Here is a 19,114-nt window from a genome sequence, read left to right on the forward strand (position 1 = left end):
AAGGATCTGATGTGCAAGTACTGCAAATAGGTTCTGGCATTGCTTTGAGCATGAACTTATATTTTTATCTGGGGAAGATAAGGGTTCTTAGTGGTTGCTTTATGTATTTGGTTGAATGTCAGTTCATTTGCTCAATAGGATACAAAGTTTGCTGCCAGGTTGGTTGATTTTCTTCTGCTTTAGGCTCGTTCTATTTTGATAGTGGCTATTCTGTATTGTATTTTTATTTCCAGTTCTTCTCAGGGCTACTCATTCCCCTTGCTCTGCCTTTCCCCATGTAGCCCAGCTGCTCGTCTCTCACAGGCAGCTGGTTTTGCTATTGTATTTTTTCCTATTCTCCAAAACTCTAATAGATATTTGTTATTCTTAACCCCGAGGGCTGATCCTGGGCAGTAAAAGGCCCTTTTATTATGAATACCCCAGTTAAAAGGAAAGATTTAAAAAAGCTAAAATCACAAATGCGAGGGAATCTCATTTTGAGAGTGGTCATACCGTAAGTAATCGGCAGTGAGAGGCAGGCAGGAAAGTAAGCTCTTACGCTCAGCGAGAAGTGCTTGTAGAAATAATTTCAGAGGGATAAAACACATTTATTGTCTATATCCATAACATTTCTAGACAGTTATTTTTATTACATTTATCTGTGCATTCTTCATGATGAACTGATTGCTGGTGATTATTTTTATACGTAAATACTGTTGTTCAGGAGAAGAAAAAAGGTTTCAAGATAGACAAATATGTATATATACACACATATATAATTGTGTGCTTCTATTTTGATTGCATAACTCGAAACTAATTATTTTTATTTCTTCTGACTGTTCATGGAAATGCACCCAACCGCGATCTGAGTCCAAATACTGTTGCTTTCTCTCCCTATTTGTCAGCACTCAAAACACTGTAAGAAATAGTGTTTTGGTGTAGTGTCATTTTCATTATTTTTGCCATTGTGTAGCTTTAAACAAAAGGTTGTAAGAACACTTCGGGGATTTCACTTAGTTTACGTGAGAAGGATTCTTACTGCAAAGGCGATCAGCAAAGTATCCTTCACTTATTTCATTCTTAATGATGATGACTGCTCTAATGTCTGTCTGGGAGGATGACATAACATCTCATATCAGTATTGCTGCCCAGTGGCGTCCTTAGAAGTATAAAAAGGATGTAAGAGTGTAAATATTCTACTCTACCTGGCAGTCGAGGCATTCAGGTCATTCAGTAAGGGGCACTTTAAGATCAAGTTCAAGTGGAAGGATCCCAGAGGAGAACAGCAAAGATGAGCCAAGTATTAGCAACCACAACTCTGAGGAAAAACTGGAGGCTTAGAATAGAGGAAAACAAGGTGTGAAGGAAATAATGAGTATCTGAATAGATAGTATTATTTTTTCCCAAGTACATTAAAAATTGTATTTACCATCTGCATAGTCAAAACCAATGCCAGTTTGGGCTAGATAGGAAAAGTTTCTCCAGCTGCAAAGACAGTTTAACAAGAGAGATAGTTTACTTGAATGGGTTGTATTCCCTGTTATTAGAGGGTTTAGAAAGTACTAGAAAAATGTCAGTTGGTAAAGTTCAAATGCGCTTTGCAGAAGAAAAGGCTACTTGTTTTTTGTAGGCGTCTCACAATGCTTTACCTGCATGAGTGACTGGACGTGGAGCTGATCTCCGCAGGATTTGCTCTTGCTTTGCTGTGGGACAAAGAAGGTGACTCTGAATGTGAGAGAGAACATGATGGAATCTTGGAGTTCATGCTACAAGTCTCTCACATCAATGTTTCAGCTGATGGTATCATGCGATGGTGAGATATAAACAGGAGGAAGAACATCCAGATAAAGACAGAAGGTGTAGGAGGAAAAACAGACATGAAAAGAGAGAATGGAAGATGTAGTTCATAATACAGATTTTGTGGGCGCCGTTATAGCTGTATTTAGATACAAATACTGGATTGAAATTCTGAAAATTATTAGAAGTCTCGCTGTTTAGCTTGAATTATACCTTGCTTTTCAGCTGCAGTAAAACTCGGTATATTGCATGGCCACTCCATGTCTCAGAGTTCCATTTCACTGACATCAGTACAAACATGGAAAGACACATTGATGAAATGGTATCAGAAACAGTTGCATTTCTTGCGATTACAGCCAAAATCCAATGCTCTGTCTCCTAAATTTCCTTACTGGAACTTGATCTACTTTTCATTGCTTTTAATATTATTACTATTATTATTTGATCTATTTTTCATTGCTTTTAATATTTATTATTATTTTTCATTTATGAAAAGGGAAAAGAAGCAAACGGAGAATTGTTTTCTGTGAGGCCAGCCACATTTCTACGAGAAACCAGAATAATTTCCAGTTTTCTTCTAATGCATTGAATTCTGGATTCAAATAGGCAGTGATATTCGGTAATTTTATAACAGGAGTATCTTTTTTTGGCCACTCAGTAAATAGATGTAGACGGGGGAGGAGGGGGGAAGATAAACATAAGGAATAAATAATGCACATGCTTGTAAATAAAATCTAAAATAATATAGGGAAGCTTGGCAGCAGGGATGAGCTGCAAAGGGACTCTGACAATATCAGATGAAAAGAGAGAGAGAAAGGTCTATTACACAAATGAAGTGGGGATACAAAGCTGGATATACGATATCATTCAAGGAATAGTCAGAAGGGCTGACTGCATCCATTTGCTGAACGTGGTACTGCTGGGACCTGCTTCTCACCTTTGCATATTATTTCTTGTCATACTGTCACTTCCCTGTATTTCAGTAAACATTTGTCCTGGTTGTACTCCATAATGCTGGTCAAGCCCTACTGATAGCATAGTAAACTTTGAAGTGTGGTTAACTCTTAAATACCACCCAATATTTTCTTTAAAGTGATTTATAATACTGCTAATATTGTGTAGTTTTAGTCTTAATTGTATTATAGCTTGCATATAGTTTCCTGTACTTTAGCTCTTTATAGCAGATATTGTATTTGCATCAACCATACAAGGAAAGTATATACAGAAAAAGGAATGGTGAACACGTTTAACAGACTAATTTGTCTTCACTCTAATTTAAAACTGAATGTTGGACTCTTTTTGGAGAAAGATGGTTGGCATTTACATGTCTGCTTTTATTATTTTTAGTTTAACTTCTCTTTTATGTTAGACATGAAAAACTATCAAAAAGAAAATAAATTTCATATTATTTGAGAGGGAAAAAGAGCTTGTGTCTTCATGAGAAATTTATTTCTTCAAAAGATCTTTCTTATGACCTATTTTGTTAGCAAGTTCTGGTATCTAGGAAGATTATTTCTGTTGTCTAGACAATTTCAAAATGATAGAGTGAGATTAATAATATAAATACAGGTTTTCCTTGTTCTATTGATTTATTGGGTTCCAATTCTCTGAACGCTCTCCCATGTTACTCATTTTACTTTTGAAAGCAATGACAAAGAAGTTACGTGTATGAGTGCTTGCAAGAATGAGCATCTTTAAGTATGGCTGATTGTCGACATATTAAAAAGAAAGAATACCTCCTGTGAAACTGTCTTACAGTACTTTAGGTGAATCGGCTACTTAAAGGCTTAATCATAGAATAGTGAGGGTTGGAAGGGCCCTTAAAGGTCATCCATAGTCACGGACACTTCCCACTGAACCAGGCTGCCCAAGGCAGCTTTGTAGCTCTCCTCTGGACCCGTTCCAACAGCCCCATATCCTTCTTACAAAGGATAATTTATTACTAGGAAATGTGAGAAAGAGCGACTTAAGAAATACCCTTGTCTGAAACGTGCTAACAGGTCCTGTCCCTGCTCCTGTTTCATCACAACAGGCAATGGCTTAAGCACCTTCGGTTTAGATATAGTTTCATCCATCCTGGGCGTACGAAAGTTACTTGTTTGAGGCTGGGATTTCACGATTCCCTTAAGTCTGTCTGTGGGCTGGCCAGTCCTGAAAAGAACTGTCTTGGTCCACCTAGACTAGCCCATATGTTCCTTCGTCCCTTGTGCCATACATTATTACTGTTATAATTGGCAGGAGACTTAGATCAGGGGACTGATTTTACTAAGACTTAATTTTATTAGTCTATTTTTTTCCAAAGGAACGTGGATACCACGTTGTGCTTCGGTGGACAGTGTTCTCATTGCAAATAGACAGACCGAGTACTGGGCTATGCCGAGATGAGAGTGATCATCAGAGTGAGGAGGTTATTATTTCCCTCTGATACTGATGAGTCTGCACCTGGAATGCTGCGTTCAGCAGTTGGGGGTCCCTGTTTCCAGAAGCATAGGGAGAAATTGGATGGTGTCTGTCAGAGGGCCTTCTGGTCAGAGCAGTTGAAGGAGCTGGGCTTATTTAGTCCACTGAAGTGAAGATCCATGGCAAACTATGGCTCTTTGAAGGAGTCACAGCCAGGTTGGAGCCAAAGAATTTTTGGTGGTGGACGGGTGATACAACAGGGAAAAATTGCCACCAACTGCAGACTAAGATTCAAGTTAGGTCCCTGCGAGGCTGATGCAGCACTAGGGCAGGCTACCCACTGAGGTTGTGGAATCTCCATCCTCAGTGGCTTGCAGGACTTGGTTATCAAAACCCTAACTGAGCTGAACTTGTGTTGGAGACAGCCTTGCTTTCAGTGGAAGGCTGAACCAGATCTCCTCCAGAGGTTGCTTATGATGAGCATTTCTGTCTTGACATTATTATGAAGATGCAGCCCAAGTCTAAGACCTCTTACAATACACACAGAACAAGGAGGGTATACTTGCAAAAAGCAATTTACTTATTTATGTCATACTAACATAGGTTTCTAAGACAGGTTAGGTGTCTCTTTCCTTTCGCTGATTTAGATTTTGGGTGCCTCAGCATTAATATTCAATGTTAGATGAGGTGCATCTCAGCATAAACCACTCCTTTCGCCTGAAAGAGAGGTAACTTTTTGTGTTGTTGTCATGTCCTTCATTGCTGTCTTCTGATCCCAGAACTGAAAATTAAATGAGAATATTTCCGAGTTAGTACAAGTGTTTTAGTATTAAACTACCTTCCAGAAAGTTCCCTTAGGTAGAGAGGAGGGCTACAAGGATGATCAGAGGGCTGAACAACCTCCTGTAGGAGGACAGGCTGAGAGAGTTGGTCTTCTTCAGCCTGAAGAAGAGAAGGCTCCGAGGAAACCTTAGAGTGACCTTTCAGTACCTGAAGGGGCTACAGGAAAGCTGGGGAGGGACTGTTTGCAATGGTTTGTGGTGATAGGATAAGGGGGGATGGGTTTAAATAGGAGAGGGACAGATTTAGACTGGACATAAGGAGGAATTTCTTCACCATGAGGGTAGTGAGGCCCTGGCCCAGGTTGCCCAGGGAAGCTGTGGCTGCCCCATCCCTGGAGGTGTTCAAGGCCAGGTTGGATGGGCCTTGGGCAGCCTGAGCCAGTGGGAGGTGTCCCTGCCCATGGCAGAGGGGTTGGTACTAGATGGTCTCTAAGGTCCCTTCCAACCCAAACCGTTCTATGATTCTATGAAAGACACAGCAACTTCCTTACAGAGAAAACAAGTTAAAATAAGTTCAGAGCATATCTTAAAATGCTGTAAAGAAGCTCTGTGTGTTTCTGTATAAAGTAAACCTACAAATATTTAAATGTGATGTGTATATTTTATATGATTTTATTCTTGGAAACAGAGGACGTGCAATCTCTCTACAATCACCATAAAATGTATGAAATGAATAGTCTTAATTATTTCTCTCTCAAAGAAGCAGAGGTTCTGTAGAAAACAGTGCTCTCCGTACAACCTCCCTGTCATGTTGTTCGTGCGTCTAGTAGAGGTGGTTGTGTTTTCAGTTGTCACTTGATTTGTATGTGTCAAGCACAACAAGAAGAGTACCTCGTCCTCCTCCACAGTGGCAAACTACAGTGGTGAAATCCATAAACAGAGGCTTACTGGTGAATCATCCACATCCACAAGGTCTGCTGCGTACCAGTGTAGAAAGTGAGGTGCTGCTGTCAGTTGGAAATGATTCCCAGACTCTGGAATGCATGAACCGCTGAATTAAAGCAAAATCCCCCACCATGAGCTCACCACAGGGATGCTGAAGGTAGAGAAAGAAACACCTGGTTTGCCTGTAGACAGGGGACCTTAAACATGTGAAAGAAGTCAAAAAAATCAGTGGTCTGGCAAGGGTAGTGTTGACACTTAGCTAGCTTTTGGACAACTTTCTGGCACCAGTCATAACTGCAAGACTTATTTTGTACTTAGGCTATCTACCCTGCTGCAGATTTGCAGTATTGGCACAATCTATGTTAGCGGCGAAAAGAGGGACGCTAATTTGTACTGTTGCGTGGGGACCTTTGGAAGATAGTGTTTCGGGCTGCCAAAAATGTCAGGCAGGCTCTTTGGATTGTGAAAAAACAGTGAAGCAGTCGTTAGGAGGACTTAGAGGATCAGCAGAAAGTCAGAAGTTCAGAAACCAAGTGTCGGCTTGTTCTTCCTTATCAATCAGGATAATAAACGGCACACAGACAGGCAGCCCCTCTCAGGAAAACCTCAGAAAGTCTTTGAATTAAAAGTGCAAGAAAAAAAAATTTCCTTTGAGCTGCTTCCTCTGCATCACTTCATATTGTGGCAAGTGCGTTTTCCATCCAGCAGTGAAAGAAACAGATCTGTGTTATCTGAGACTTGGCTTTTCATGCTTTTCGCTGGGGGCTTTCTGAAGCTTGCCGCTGGGGTGTTGTTTTCAGTTTGTCAGATCTGCTGAGGACAGTAGTCAGTCTAGCGCTAAGTGTTCCCGCTCCGTGTTTTGTGGTGCTGAATTGCATCAAAATTAATTCTTCTCTTTCACACAGAATCAGAAGGTTGGAAAGGACCCACTGGATCATCGAGTCCAACCATTCCTAACACTCCCTAAACCATGTCCCTCAGCACTTCATCCACCCGTTCCTTAAACACCTCTGGGGAAAGTGACTCCACCCTCTCCCTGGGCAGCTGTTCCAGTGCCCAATGACTCTTTCTGTGAAGAATTTTTTTCTGATATCCAACCTGAACCTCCCCTGACGGAGCTTCAGGCCATTCCCTCTTGTCCTGTCCTCTGTCACTTGGGAGAAGAGCCCAGCTCCCTCCTCTCCACAACCTCCTTTCAGGTAGTTGTAGAGAGCAATAAGGTCTCCCCTCAGCCTCCTCTTCTCCAGGCTAAACAACCCCAGCTCTCTCAGCCGCTCCTCGTCAGACTTGTTCTCCAGCCCCTCACCAGCTTCGTTGCTCTTCTCTGGACACTCCAGAGCTCAACATCCTTCTTGTGGTGAGGAGTCCAGAACTGAACACAGTATTCGAGGTGCGGTCTCACCAGTGCCGAGTACAGAGGGAGAATCACCTCCCTGGACCTGCTGGTCACACCGCTTCTGATCCAAGCCAAGATGCCGTTGGCCTTCTTGGCCACCTGGGCACACTGCTGGCTCATGTTCAGTCGGCTGTCAACCAGCACCCTCAGGTCCTTCTCCTCCGTGCAGCACTTTCATATGACTTTATGCTGTTGTAAAAGCAGTAATCCACCTATCAGCAGCAGAATTGCCTGTATAAAAAGGTGGTATTTTTCCTCGTTCCTTTGTTTCAGGCATTCTACAACATCTCATTGGTAAAAAAAACCAACTATCAATGTTTTTAAAATCTATGAAAGATGTAGGGTCAAGTGACAACCGTGGGTTACTGTGAGATAGCCTCTTATCCGTATGGAGGAAGCACTTCTAAATAAGTGGCACTGTCACACTGGCACCATAAAGGTCTATCTACTCAGGGGTTGTGCTTATAGTCTGTTTCTGGCTTTTTTTTTTGCCTTCGAGTCAAGATCACAGCTCAAGTCCAATTGCCTCTTTGTCATGCAAGGCTGGAGCTAACTTCTGCATGCTGTTGAATTGGATTTGTATATAACCAGGCATGTTTAACTGCTTTCTGTACTGAATTAATGTAAAAATGTACACACATCTTCTCGGAGGCCTTTCCCCAGTATTTCAGAATTATCTGCCAACTTGATTACATTCCCTGTGATTTTAATTGATTCTGGTATTTGGATTCTGAGCAATAACTTTGTTCCCCAGCTTGATACCGACACCTGAAGCAGCTCAATCTCAAGGGATACTTTAAAATAGTTCCTCTGTGTGTGTACATATCTGTACATTATGCAAAATACTTCTTAAGACAGCCGACTTTCCAAATAGTGGTGTGGAATAAAATAGTAATTGCACATCTAGAGACCATCTGTTTGTTATGGTGGAGTTTTATTTCCTTTGACTCTATACCTCAATATTTTGCAGAGTATAACTGCGCATTTATGTTGACTGTTTGACTTGCTCTTCTTGCCTGGGAGGACTTGGAAGTCTTTTATGAGAAAGGAATATAACAACTCTGTCACTATTAGTGTTTGCTATCTCCAGTAATAAAATATTAGGAGGCTTAGACATTTTATTTGAGTGAATGTTGTCACTGCAGTGTTGTACATCGACAAATATAAAAAAAAGTCATGTCGAAGCGATGCTACATGAATGCAGTCATCTGGAGTCTATGAAGGTGATAGTTATATAAACGTAACTAGACGTTTATGTAGTTCTATTTTAAGATTCTTCTTCCTACAAAAATTCTTCTTCTGAAAGTTATTTTGCAGACGCTAAAAATTGGGTGCTGAAAATAGAATTGCATTTTTCATGCTAACTTTGAGTTCTGCGGGGTTTGTTATATTTGGATGCAGTTGTGATAGATCTTAAAATGAAGAAATTTTTAATGTATCTCTTTTTCTTTACAGAGTCACAGTGTACACTCTGTGGGGAGCCTGAAGGTGAGTATGTTTTCCTATTAATATTTTTCAAAGCAGCTAGAAGTGAACACTTGACTCAAATGATACACGTGTACAGTAGATTGGAAGTGGTATCCAAATGATGAGAATCAATGAAAGAAATCCTTCCCTATGTTAGATATGCAAAATTAATTGAATTAAGCTGATTGAAGCACACAGTACGTGCTCCAGGCAGGAAATAGTCCATTAGAGCGAAAGTTGAAATATTTACTTCTTATTCTTTTATTTGTTTGTTAAACTAATTTGGGGTAAGAGAAAGTGTGAAGACACATGTAAGGACATCACTTTGAGGATGGAAAACAAAGAAATCGGACATAAAAAGGGAAATGAGGAAATATTTTTATATTTGATACTACATTTGCAGGGAACTGAGAGGCTAATACTGTTTAGCGGGTGAAGTGTGTAAATATTGCTTCTGAAACAAAGATGATTAAGCAATAGCTGTTATGCAGTGCAAATACGTGCCCATGTGAAGGTCTTTGGTGGTTCGTTTTGTTTGCTTTTTTTTCCCAACTGACTAATTAAATGCCAAGGTGAGACCCACAATTTGCCTAAATGAATGTTGAATTAATGAGATTATGATTTTTAAAGCAGGCTGTTATTGAGGAAATGGACTGCTCTTATTTATTTTATTAATATTGGTGCTTTTATAAAGAAAATGTCAAAAAGCTGACATTAGATTCAAATCAACCATCTGGAGTCTTTCTAAGAAATTTAGTCCAAAAGAGCAACTGTAGGTGCAGGAGCAAAGTATATTAGAAAATAAATAGATGGATTCTAGTCTGTTCCTCAAGATATTCAGCTTTATATCTTAAATAGTTTTCTGAGAAACAATTGAAACTTTTAATGTTTTATAAATTTAGGAGGGAGGAATTGAGAGATGAAGCCTGGAAGTTATGGGCTTTGAGACCTCGCAACTAATGAAAGCACTCAGTAAATTAAATATTGTCTCCTTCTCCTTTGTTATCTACTGACAAATAATTGTTTTAGAGTTTTTTTTTCTTTACTTTGCATTCCTTTAATAAGCAGTCAGTTCTTGGTTTGTTAATTTTTTATTGTCCTTTGATAAATTTGTAATAGCAAATACATATAGAAAATGGAGAAATAAGGCAGGTGTTTGTTTGCCTTCCATGAGATATTCCTTTCGTGATAAGGTTTTCCAGCATTTTAAAGTTAAGAATTTTATTAGTTCTGTTGTATTACATGTCATACCTGCTTTATAATAATAATTCTTTCTTTTCATTGCTGCTCTTTCTTGCCAATTCAGCTTTGCATATTTGAATAAATGTACGTGGACTTTGTAAAAAGGGAATTCTAAAAAAATCAGTAATAATTTCCTTTAACATTTCTATGATTAAAAACCCACAATCAAAAACCAATTATATGGATTGTTGTAGGAACAGTCCTCAAGAATGTAACGCTCAGTTTTTAGCTGAGTAGAAATCAATTTTCTCAGGTGTTAATATCTCCTGGATCACCATAAACTCCCCTCAAATACAGTATTAGTGGAATACTAATTATTAGTTCTCTACCTCAATATTAAAAATACTGACATTAACATTGGCATAGATTAGTGACAAGACTTAAAATCTTTTTTTTTCTTGCCAGATTACCACAATTTCTGATCTAATGCTGAACACTCACAGAAGTTTTCTGTGTGATTTTTGTGTCCAAGTAGTTGCACACTAAATATGGCTTTAGTTTTTAGAAGAAAAGAGAAACTTTATTCTAAAAGAAACTTCACATCTTTGTTGTGTAAATTGAAACAGAAAAAAATGCAACTCAAACAGTAAAAGATGTAATTTTTCTCCAGAATGGTCTATAAATTTGTATATGGTTCCATAGTAAACTTACTTAGAAAGTTTACTATGAAAACTATTACTTAGAAAATTAGGAAAGAAGTAAGAAATAAATTTTTTGCAATGTTTTAATTGGAATTTCTGACTTTTCTTTGTAACCTTTGTATCAGAAATTTGAGATACTGTGGCTTGTAATTTACATTTTGGTATCTGAGGCCAATTCAAAGAGAAACATTTGCCTCCAGGTTCCTTTTTTCTCCTCCTTTTCAGAAAAACTAAAGTACGCTAATGTACTTCTGTATATTAAGATGAATTTGCAAAATTGTAGGGTGGCTGCATCATGGTGTAGATCTCCTCTATTCATTTCCAAGGCTTTGAGCAGAGACTTATTCTTGAAATAGTTGTGGAAAAATCTCCCTGACTGGGGAGAGACAAAGACAAGGCTTCATGTCTTACCGCTTCTGAGTTCCTCTGAAGCTGTTGATGCCTTTTATTGATAAACCTCCAGACAGCTAAGGGTGAGTCTCTGAACAACATCTCCTACCTCTTAGAACAAAGGTAGAAGAGTGGAAGTGTATTGAAAGCCATGAACTCTAATCGTCAGGTTGGTCAACAGCACTGTTCTTGTAGCGGTTCATCCTTTGTCCAACCATCACTCCCCTTCCAAAACCAGCAGTTTTGTCCTAGTTTACTGGCATAACGAAGATTAATAGGAAATGACTGTGTAAAAACGAGCTTTTTTGCTAGGGCCAAACCTGCAAAGATTTTAGCAGTTAGTGCTGCACATTCAGGAAGTGCATTTGTCTGCATCGATGTCATTGCACAGGTGTGGGACAATGTGGGTGCGTGCTTTATAGAGTGCAAAAAATATCAAATATGGAAGGGAGATATATATTACCGGAATACAGATTTCACAAGTCACTGTTTTGCCTGTGGAATTTGTGCATCCGTAGATAAATGTCATGTCCTCCTTTGCAGCTCATCCAAAGAGCATGAGCTGGGCAACACGGAGGTCTTTGTTTGAGAATCAGTCTTTTGTATGAGCTGCAAAGGTATATGTGTTCCATTTCAAAAATCATGGGTTTGCTCTGTGGTATTGACAAGCACATCAGCTACTATGCCTGTCAGCGTGAGATTTTGAAGACCAGGAGGCCTATTTTTTGCTGAGAGGAACCTAAAGTTGCGGAAGGCAAAGCTCGTGGTCTAAGAAATTCCAATAGTATAGCTACTTTGAGCTGCTCCAACTCCTGGAAATGCAAAAGGAACAATGATAATGGCTAATGAGAAGCTCGATGTAAGCTGGCAGTGTGCGCTCGCAGCCCAGAAGGCCAACCGTGTCCTGGACTGCATCCAAAGCAGCGTGGCCAGCAGGGCGAGGGAGGGGATTCTGCCCCTCTGTTCCTCTCTTGTGAGACCTCATCTGGAATACTCTCTACAGTTCTGGAAACCTCAATGTAAGAAGGATATGGAGCTGTTGGAATGGATCCAGAGGAGGCTACAAAGATGATCAGAGGGCTGGAGCACCTTCCATATGAGGACAAGCAGAGAGAGTTGGGGTTGTTCAGCCTGGAGAAGGGAATGCTCTGAGGAGACCTTATAGTGACCTTCCATTACCTGAAGGGGCTCCAGGAAAGCTGGGAAGGGACTTTTTACAAAGCCTTGTAGTGATAGGACAAGGGGCAAAGGCTACAAACTGGAGAGGGGCAGTTTTAGACTAGACAGAAGGAAGAATTTCTTCACAATGAGAGTGGTGAGGCCCTGGCCCAGGTTGCCCAGGGAAGCTGTGGCTGCCCCATCCCTGGAGGTGTTCAAGGCCAGGTTGGATGGGGCCTTGGGCAGCCTGATCCAATGGGATGTCCCTGCCCGTGGCAGGGGGGTTGGAACTAGATGGTCTTTAAGGTCCCTTTCAGCCCAAACTATTCTATGATTCTATGATATGTTTTCAGATGGATGACAGTGGTCACCTTTTGTGGAAATGATCTACATTTGTTATAGTAAACACCGTTGGATTGGTTTTGGTGGCTTTTTTTTTTTTTCTGCCCAGATTTTAGGTGAGGATGGCATGTTATATACATGTGTCTAGTTCAGTCTTCAAGAGCTAACATACTCTGTTGGAAAGACTGTTGTAAAAGGCTGATGTAATCATGAGAACACCAGTTACAGGAACAGTTTATCTGGAAACACAGGTCTGGAGAGTATAGTGTTAAAAGGAATACAAGTGAATGGTGGGGGTGGGGTTCTAGTGAAGTTTAAGAATTAACACAAGGTCTGGCTGTGCTCGGCGTTTCAGTCTATCTCCTGTTTCAACAGAAGAAAGTGATAAAGATCTGACTTTTTTTCAGGAAGTCCTTTACACAATAGAAGCTATAGATTATGGCATCCAGGTAAAGCATCATTATATGTTCTGTTTCTCCTTAAAAACTTCCATCTTCAAACTGGGGAGAGCATGGAAAAAGACGTTTCTCCAAGTGTGTGCTACTGGCTGTTATGGGGGCCTTTGATCTGAACCTCAGTTGATCGTCTTGTGATCTTGTTGGGTTCTTATCACTCGAAGATAAGAAACAGTGGTTATGCGTAGAACTTTGTTAGGATATCCATGGTAGGGAAAACTCAGGCTAGCTTTGCTGTAGGTTTTAAGCTTTCCCTCCTGTTACTGTGATGCTGTTGTAGCAATTTCTAATTTCTTTAGAAGTATTCCATAATGAAAATAAGTTCTCTGTGTAGAAGCTTCTGATGTATTAGGAGAATGGTAGAATATGCTAAGCAGTTATTCAAAGACTGTGGGGTAGCGAGTAGGCAGTTCTACTTATTGTTCACTTTGCTCTCTGGTACCTCTTGATCATGCAGTCTTCATACAGGCTGTACTATTCATATCTTGGTCTTCTGGAAATATTATGTGGCAAATGTCCTTTCAGTTCCACAATATTTAGTAATTAAGTCTGACCACGCATCATAAAACATACCAACATACACAACGGCATTGAGTAACAATAGTTCTCTTCTTTGCTAGGTCCTGTATTCATTTTAGCATCACAGAAAGAAGCCTCAAGTTTCATTATGAACAGTTCAGTGAAGGCCTCTAGTTAGGATGACAGGTAAAGAAAACAACAAAAGAAGAATATTAGTAAGGAATGAGATGGAGAGCACAGTGCAGTGCCTGAAAACACCACTTGTGCATACTAGAGTACTCTAGCCTGAAGTAATGAGTTGAATTTTTGCTTACCACCACTGTCAGGAAGGAATATAGTGAAGAGTTTAGGAATCTAAAGATAGAGAGTGAACTTGCCAAGGTACACAAGGAGTGATCCCACCTGAATGAATATTGAGATGGTTTGCTCCCTGTACTTTAACCCACAGCAGAATATATCCACTGCACTTCCCTAACGCTATAGCAAATGATCCATCCTGTTTTCCATGGGAAGGAGCATGGAAACCATGTGTTCCAGTTTCATAATATATTCAGACCAAGGAAATATTAAAAAGTATAAAAGAAAAGCAAATAGTCTTGGAATTGGCTGCTGTGAAGTGACATCTGAGATCAACCTCAAATTCAATTAGCACTGGATGTTTGAAGGAACAGTAAAAATGTTTTGACAGGTTTGATATAGAGGAAACTCCAGTTGTTTTCAAAATATGTTTTAAACAAAAATCAATGTATATTTTAATAGATAAAGGAGATACTTCTGCTAAAGACAGGTCATTATAAATAATTTCTTCATCTTTGTTTTTTATTAACTTTTTAGTTACTGTATCAGAAACTGAATACTATGCTGGGCAAAACTTTGTTCTTGCTGTGGAAACCCTTGTATTCCTTCTGCAAAAATCCTTATATTCCTTCTGCGAAGACCTTCTGAGTCTCTAAGAGTCAACCTCCAAATAACAAAGTGGAAGTGTTCCCCCATTCCTACCTTATGTAGATGTCTGCATCTTTTTAGATATATTCATGCAGTGATGCAACTGTAGATCCCAAACTGCATACTGGGGTGTATTAGAACTTTGTGGAGTTATCTCAACTTGTGTAGAGATTTCCATCGAAAGCACACAAGGGCACTCAGAGAGATGTTATACAGAAATACGTTGCTCTGACATGAGAAAATCATCGAATCATTTAGGTTGGAAAAGACCCTAAAGATCATCGGCTCCAACTATTAACCTAACACTACTAAGTCTACCACTAATGAGACAGTCTTTGCATGTACCGGAGAACCAGACCAGTACTGTGCTGCAGGTATTGTGCAGAGTGTATTAAATATATGAGAAGCTAATGATACCAATGCAGAGAGAAATTCTTCATATTTTTATCCCTTGTGACTTGTTACAACCAAAATTGTTGCTGTTTAGACGAACTAAAAATTAACTTAGGGATCGTTTAACGATCTTTTGTATCTTGCAAAAAAATGATTAAATCCTGGGCAAAAGATGGTTCCAAGAGCAGGAGAAATTTTCTTTGCCCTCAAGTGACCGTCTTCTCATACCTAGCACTGTAGACCAAAAAAACTGGTTTTGCAGACCTCTCCTGAAGTCACAGAATTTACCTGTGCTGGCACAGACTGCTCTGCCCTTTCTGGTGCTTCCTCTATTTTCTTTCTTTTGTTCCTAAGAATTTGTTCAGGAGGTTCAGATTCTTTCTCAGCATCTCAGATCTCTTTTGGGCTGTGGTATGCATCTCCAGTTAGCATTAAGCTCACCCATTATTTTTTGCGAGTAACTGGTACAAGAAGTTGGTGTTGGTTGTTAGACTTGCTGGGATCAAGCTAGTAACAGCAACCTTAGAAAAGTGATTTTTCTATTAATTAGTGAAATTTAATGTTTCAAGTAAAAAACAAGTTTAGAGGAGACCTATTAGTGTATCTTAAAATGAACATTGGGTTCTTTTCCTACACTTGTCCTTTTAAGTTAAACTGTTAATAGTTCAATCAGCCAATAGGTAGACTCTATGTGACTCCAAGTGTTAGAAGACTGGGAATCTTCTGCCAATTATATATTATCTGACAATATATCCAAGTGTCGGAAGATTAAGATTATTTTCAAACTAAAGTGTCAACATAATTTTGTCCTTCTCTGGGAAGAAATGAGTTTATGCAAAATTTTTAGCAAAGTTGCAAGAATGCTGGAGTATATCACTCATTTGCCCACACAGAAGCTGATATCCATTAAAAATAGAAGATTATAAAACCAATAATTATATAATCTATAAAAATAGAATATGATTAAAAGTTGAGGATGGATTTAATTGATTTTTAAGTAAAAGAAGATTTGAATGTTTTTGCAATCATAACAAATATTACCATTAAAATGTTTGTGTTTGCTCATCAAGTGCACAACATATTCAGTAGAATTTGGGAAATATAGGAAATACAAATAAATAATTGACAAAGCAACAAAAAATCCTGCTTTCCTTGAGGAAAAAAATGGCTTTTTCAAATATGTCAGTATTAGAGGGGTGGATTTATTTCAAGTACTAACAGCTTTGGTGCGCTCTGGTTAATATTAGTGTGTTAGAGTTTGGAAGGAGAAGAAGTCTGTAAAGCTTTTGTGTTTGTTTGGTGGTTTGGTTTTTATTGTTGTTTCTTTTTTGTTAAAATAAAGAATCTAGGTAGTAGATAGTTCAGAAAAATACCTTAAACTTGCCAGGATGTCTTAATATTGATGATGTTCCATCTGGATAGCTCTGAATATAAACATCTCCCTTGGTATCTAATAGGAAATTATTAGAGATATCTTAATAACTGCGGAGAATTTTACTAATCGTCATTTTACTAATCTTAACATTTAGTAATCCACACTGAAAACTGGCAGTTTTACCATGGTTAGTGATGATTTTTAAGAGTCCTGTAGTCTTTAATGTTTTTGTGCCGTATATATTAGTTATCAGTAACAAAAAATTGAAATGGTCTAGGGAAGAAAAGTACACATCAAAACATATAATCCAGACAGTTTTAAAAAACAATAACACATAATAAAATCCGTTGCCTGATTTTAGTATTGTTTCTTTTCACATTGTTTTGCTCAAATTAGACAATTCTTTATATATAGCACTGAAGCAGTTAAATAGATTATTGCTCCTGCTATCAACTTAATGATTAATAAATGTTACCTGAAGGAATTGACATAATGCTGACTTTATTTGGTCCTGTTTTAAAAAAAATAATGTAAATAAAGTGTCAAGCTCTTTGATTCTTCTGCTTTTATCTGTTTGTATGCCAGCACCTTGGTTTTCAGAAACAGTCACATTTGTGTGCCTGTGTGAACTTCCTTGCTAACGTTTAAATAATAGGTTCTGGTAAAATTGCTGCTTGTACAAAACTTGTTCCTGCTCAGAGTATTACTAATAGACCTTTCTTTTGGTTTTTTTTTTTAACATTTAAGCTACCATTTTCTAAGTGAAGTGATTCGATTTTCCATCTTCATGGACATTTTTTCAAGTTGCATAAGAATGTCTTGATATCCTTCTGCACTGTGTAGTCTGTAAATATTGAAACTTTTTTTAGAGCAAAAGGAAATATGCAAATGAGTTACAGTAGGTAATTTTTAAAGCAAAATAATCTGCAAAATGTAGAGATTGTACCAACCTAAATATTTTAAAGCCTTTTTCTCTGTGGGCTAACGCGTTTGATTTTACTCATTTATTTCTTTTGGATAACAAGCTACAGTATTTTCACAGTGTGCATTATTATTGAACTGTAGTAGGCGTTACAGAAAGTGAAGAGATGAGTATCATGACTTTTAGCAACGAGTTGCAATGTGTTTATATTCAAACAACATTGAACAACAAGTTGCTACTGTACTGTCATGTTGCCTGCATTTATTCGTTAGCAAAAGTCTACAGTGTGCCTGTTGAAGATTTAGTTACAGAGAAGGCTCTCCATGTCTAATTATACTTGAAACATGTGAAAATTTAATTTTGATCTCTTCTAAATTCTTTAATTTATATTTGTGTACTTTGCAGGGTTATATATGGCATTAGTAAAATCAATACTTTTGTTTATAATGAGGAATGAAGTTGCCCATTTTATTCGGATGTATTGAAATCAGGAATGGGATATTTAAAGAGCTAGGACCTCTATAAGCTATGTATGAGAGATGGGGATCTCAGTTTTGGTATTTTTCTTTTACAGAGTATCTTGTGGTAATTAAAGATCATAGAATCATAGAATAGTTTGGGTTAGAAGGGACCTTAAGGATCATCTAGTTAAAGTCTTAAAATAAAAGAAAAATATTCTCAGATGTATTTTAAGGAAATAAATTATTTTTCGGCAATGTACAAAACAAAAGGTGTTTCCTAGGCCTTCACCTGCCATTTATATTTAGAATAAATTAGATTTGTTATTCAGCTGTTTCCATTTCTCATATGTACAGGAAACAGCTGTACCCCAAACTACATTGTTCCCTCTGTTTTGTTTTGGTTATTTTAATCTACAAATTCTCTCTTCTGGGCTGTGGAAAAAAAAGAAAATCCACAAAAGATAATCCCCAAGCCCAACCTAATTTAGTTAGACAAATAGGATGTCATCCCAAATGCAGAAGGAAGTATTTGTACATTTGTTTTACACTGTTGTGATCAAAAAAATCCACAAACCACTGAAGATTGCATGCATTATTGGTGATGTGACTATTTCCTCTGCTAATATTGAAAGAAGTTAACATGTTATTTAGAATCGTGGAATAGTTTGGGTTGGGACCTTAAAGATCATCCAGTTCCAACCCCCTGCCATGGGCAGGGACACCTCCCACTGGCTCAGGCTGCCCAAGGCCCATCCAACCTGGCCTTGAACACCTCCAGGGATGGGGCAGCCACAGCTTCCCTGGGCAACCTGGGCCAGGGCCTCACTACCCTCATCATGAAGAAAATTCCTCCTTATGTCCAGTCTAAATCTGCCCCTCTCCAGTTTATACCCATTGCCCCTCGTCCTATCACTACAAGCCTTTGTGAGCAGTCTCTCCCCAGCTTTCCTGTAGCCCCTTCAGTACTTTAGTCCTTTAGAGGTCAGGACTTCAGTATTTGATGGAGTAGGGACCAATGTGAGTAAGATCAGCATCTTCTAATCTGCCCTGATATTTTAATTAACCTTTGAATAGAAATATCTATGCATGTGTGTATATATATATTTATTTTTTCTCCATTTTTCTTTCTTTGCTAACTGTTTAACAAGTTTTTATATTACATTGAGTGCACTGTTTTGAGTTTCATTTGTGTATTTCTGCAGTAGCACGTTTCTCTTTAAAGATGTTATTTTAGAAGTATGCATCATGAATGAGAACATTTCTTTTATGGTGTGAATTGTCTGTGCTTTCCCTTGCCTTCTAGTTTTCATGGTCTACAGTGCTTAGAGTTTGTGTAGTCATCTAACTGTATGATTTCTTTGTACATAGACAGAGCTGATCTCTTTAAGTTGAACAGTGATGTCTCCCGAATATTGCCGGCAGCTTCTAGCTTACTTTATATTTTAGAAAGATACTTCAGAGCCTTTGGAGGATAAGACCCATTATTTCAACCATAAGACCCATTG

At 38.5% G+C, this 19,114-nt stretch overlaps 1 protein-coding gene across 20 annotated transcripts in view; it reads left to right on the forward strand.

Moving 5' to 3' along the window:
* DLGAP2 (DLG associated protein 2) overlaps positions 1–19,114 on the forward strand; it is a 508,423-nt gene that overhangs the window by 233,824 nt on the left and 255,485 nt on the right. For all 20 annotated transcript variants that reach the window (XM_054063034.1, XM_054063036.1, XM_054063035.1 and 17 more), the window contains one exon: positions 8,755–8,787. In XM_054063034.1, the coding sequence (XP_053919009.1) occupies positions 8,755–8,787 (33 nt within the window). The remainder of the gene's footprint in view (positions 1–8,754; positions 8,788–19,114) is intronic.

Source organism: Cuculus canorus, chromosome 3 (assembly GCF_017976375.1).
Source record: "Cuculus canorus isolate bCucCan1 chromosome 3, bCucCan1.pri, whole genome shotgun sequence".
Taxonomy (NCBI): Eukaryota; Metazoa; Chordata; class Aves; order Cuculiformes; family Cuculidae; genus Cuculus; species Cuculus canorus.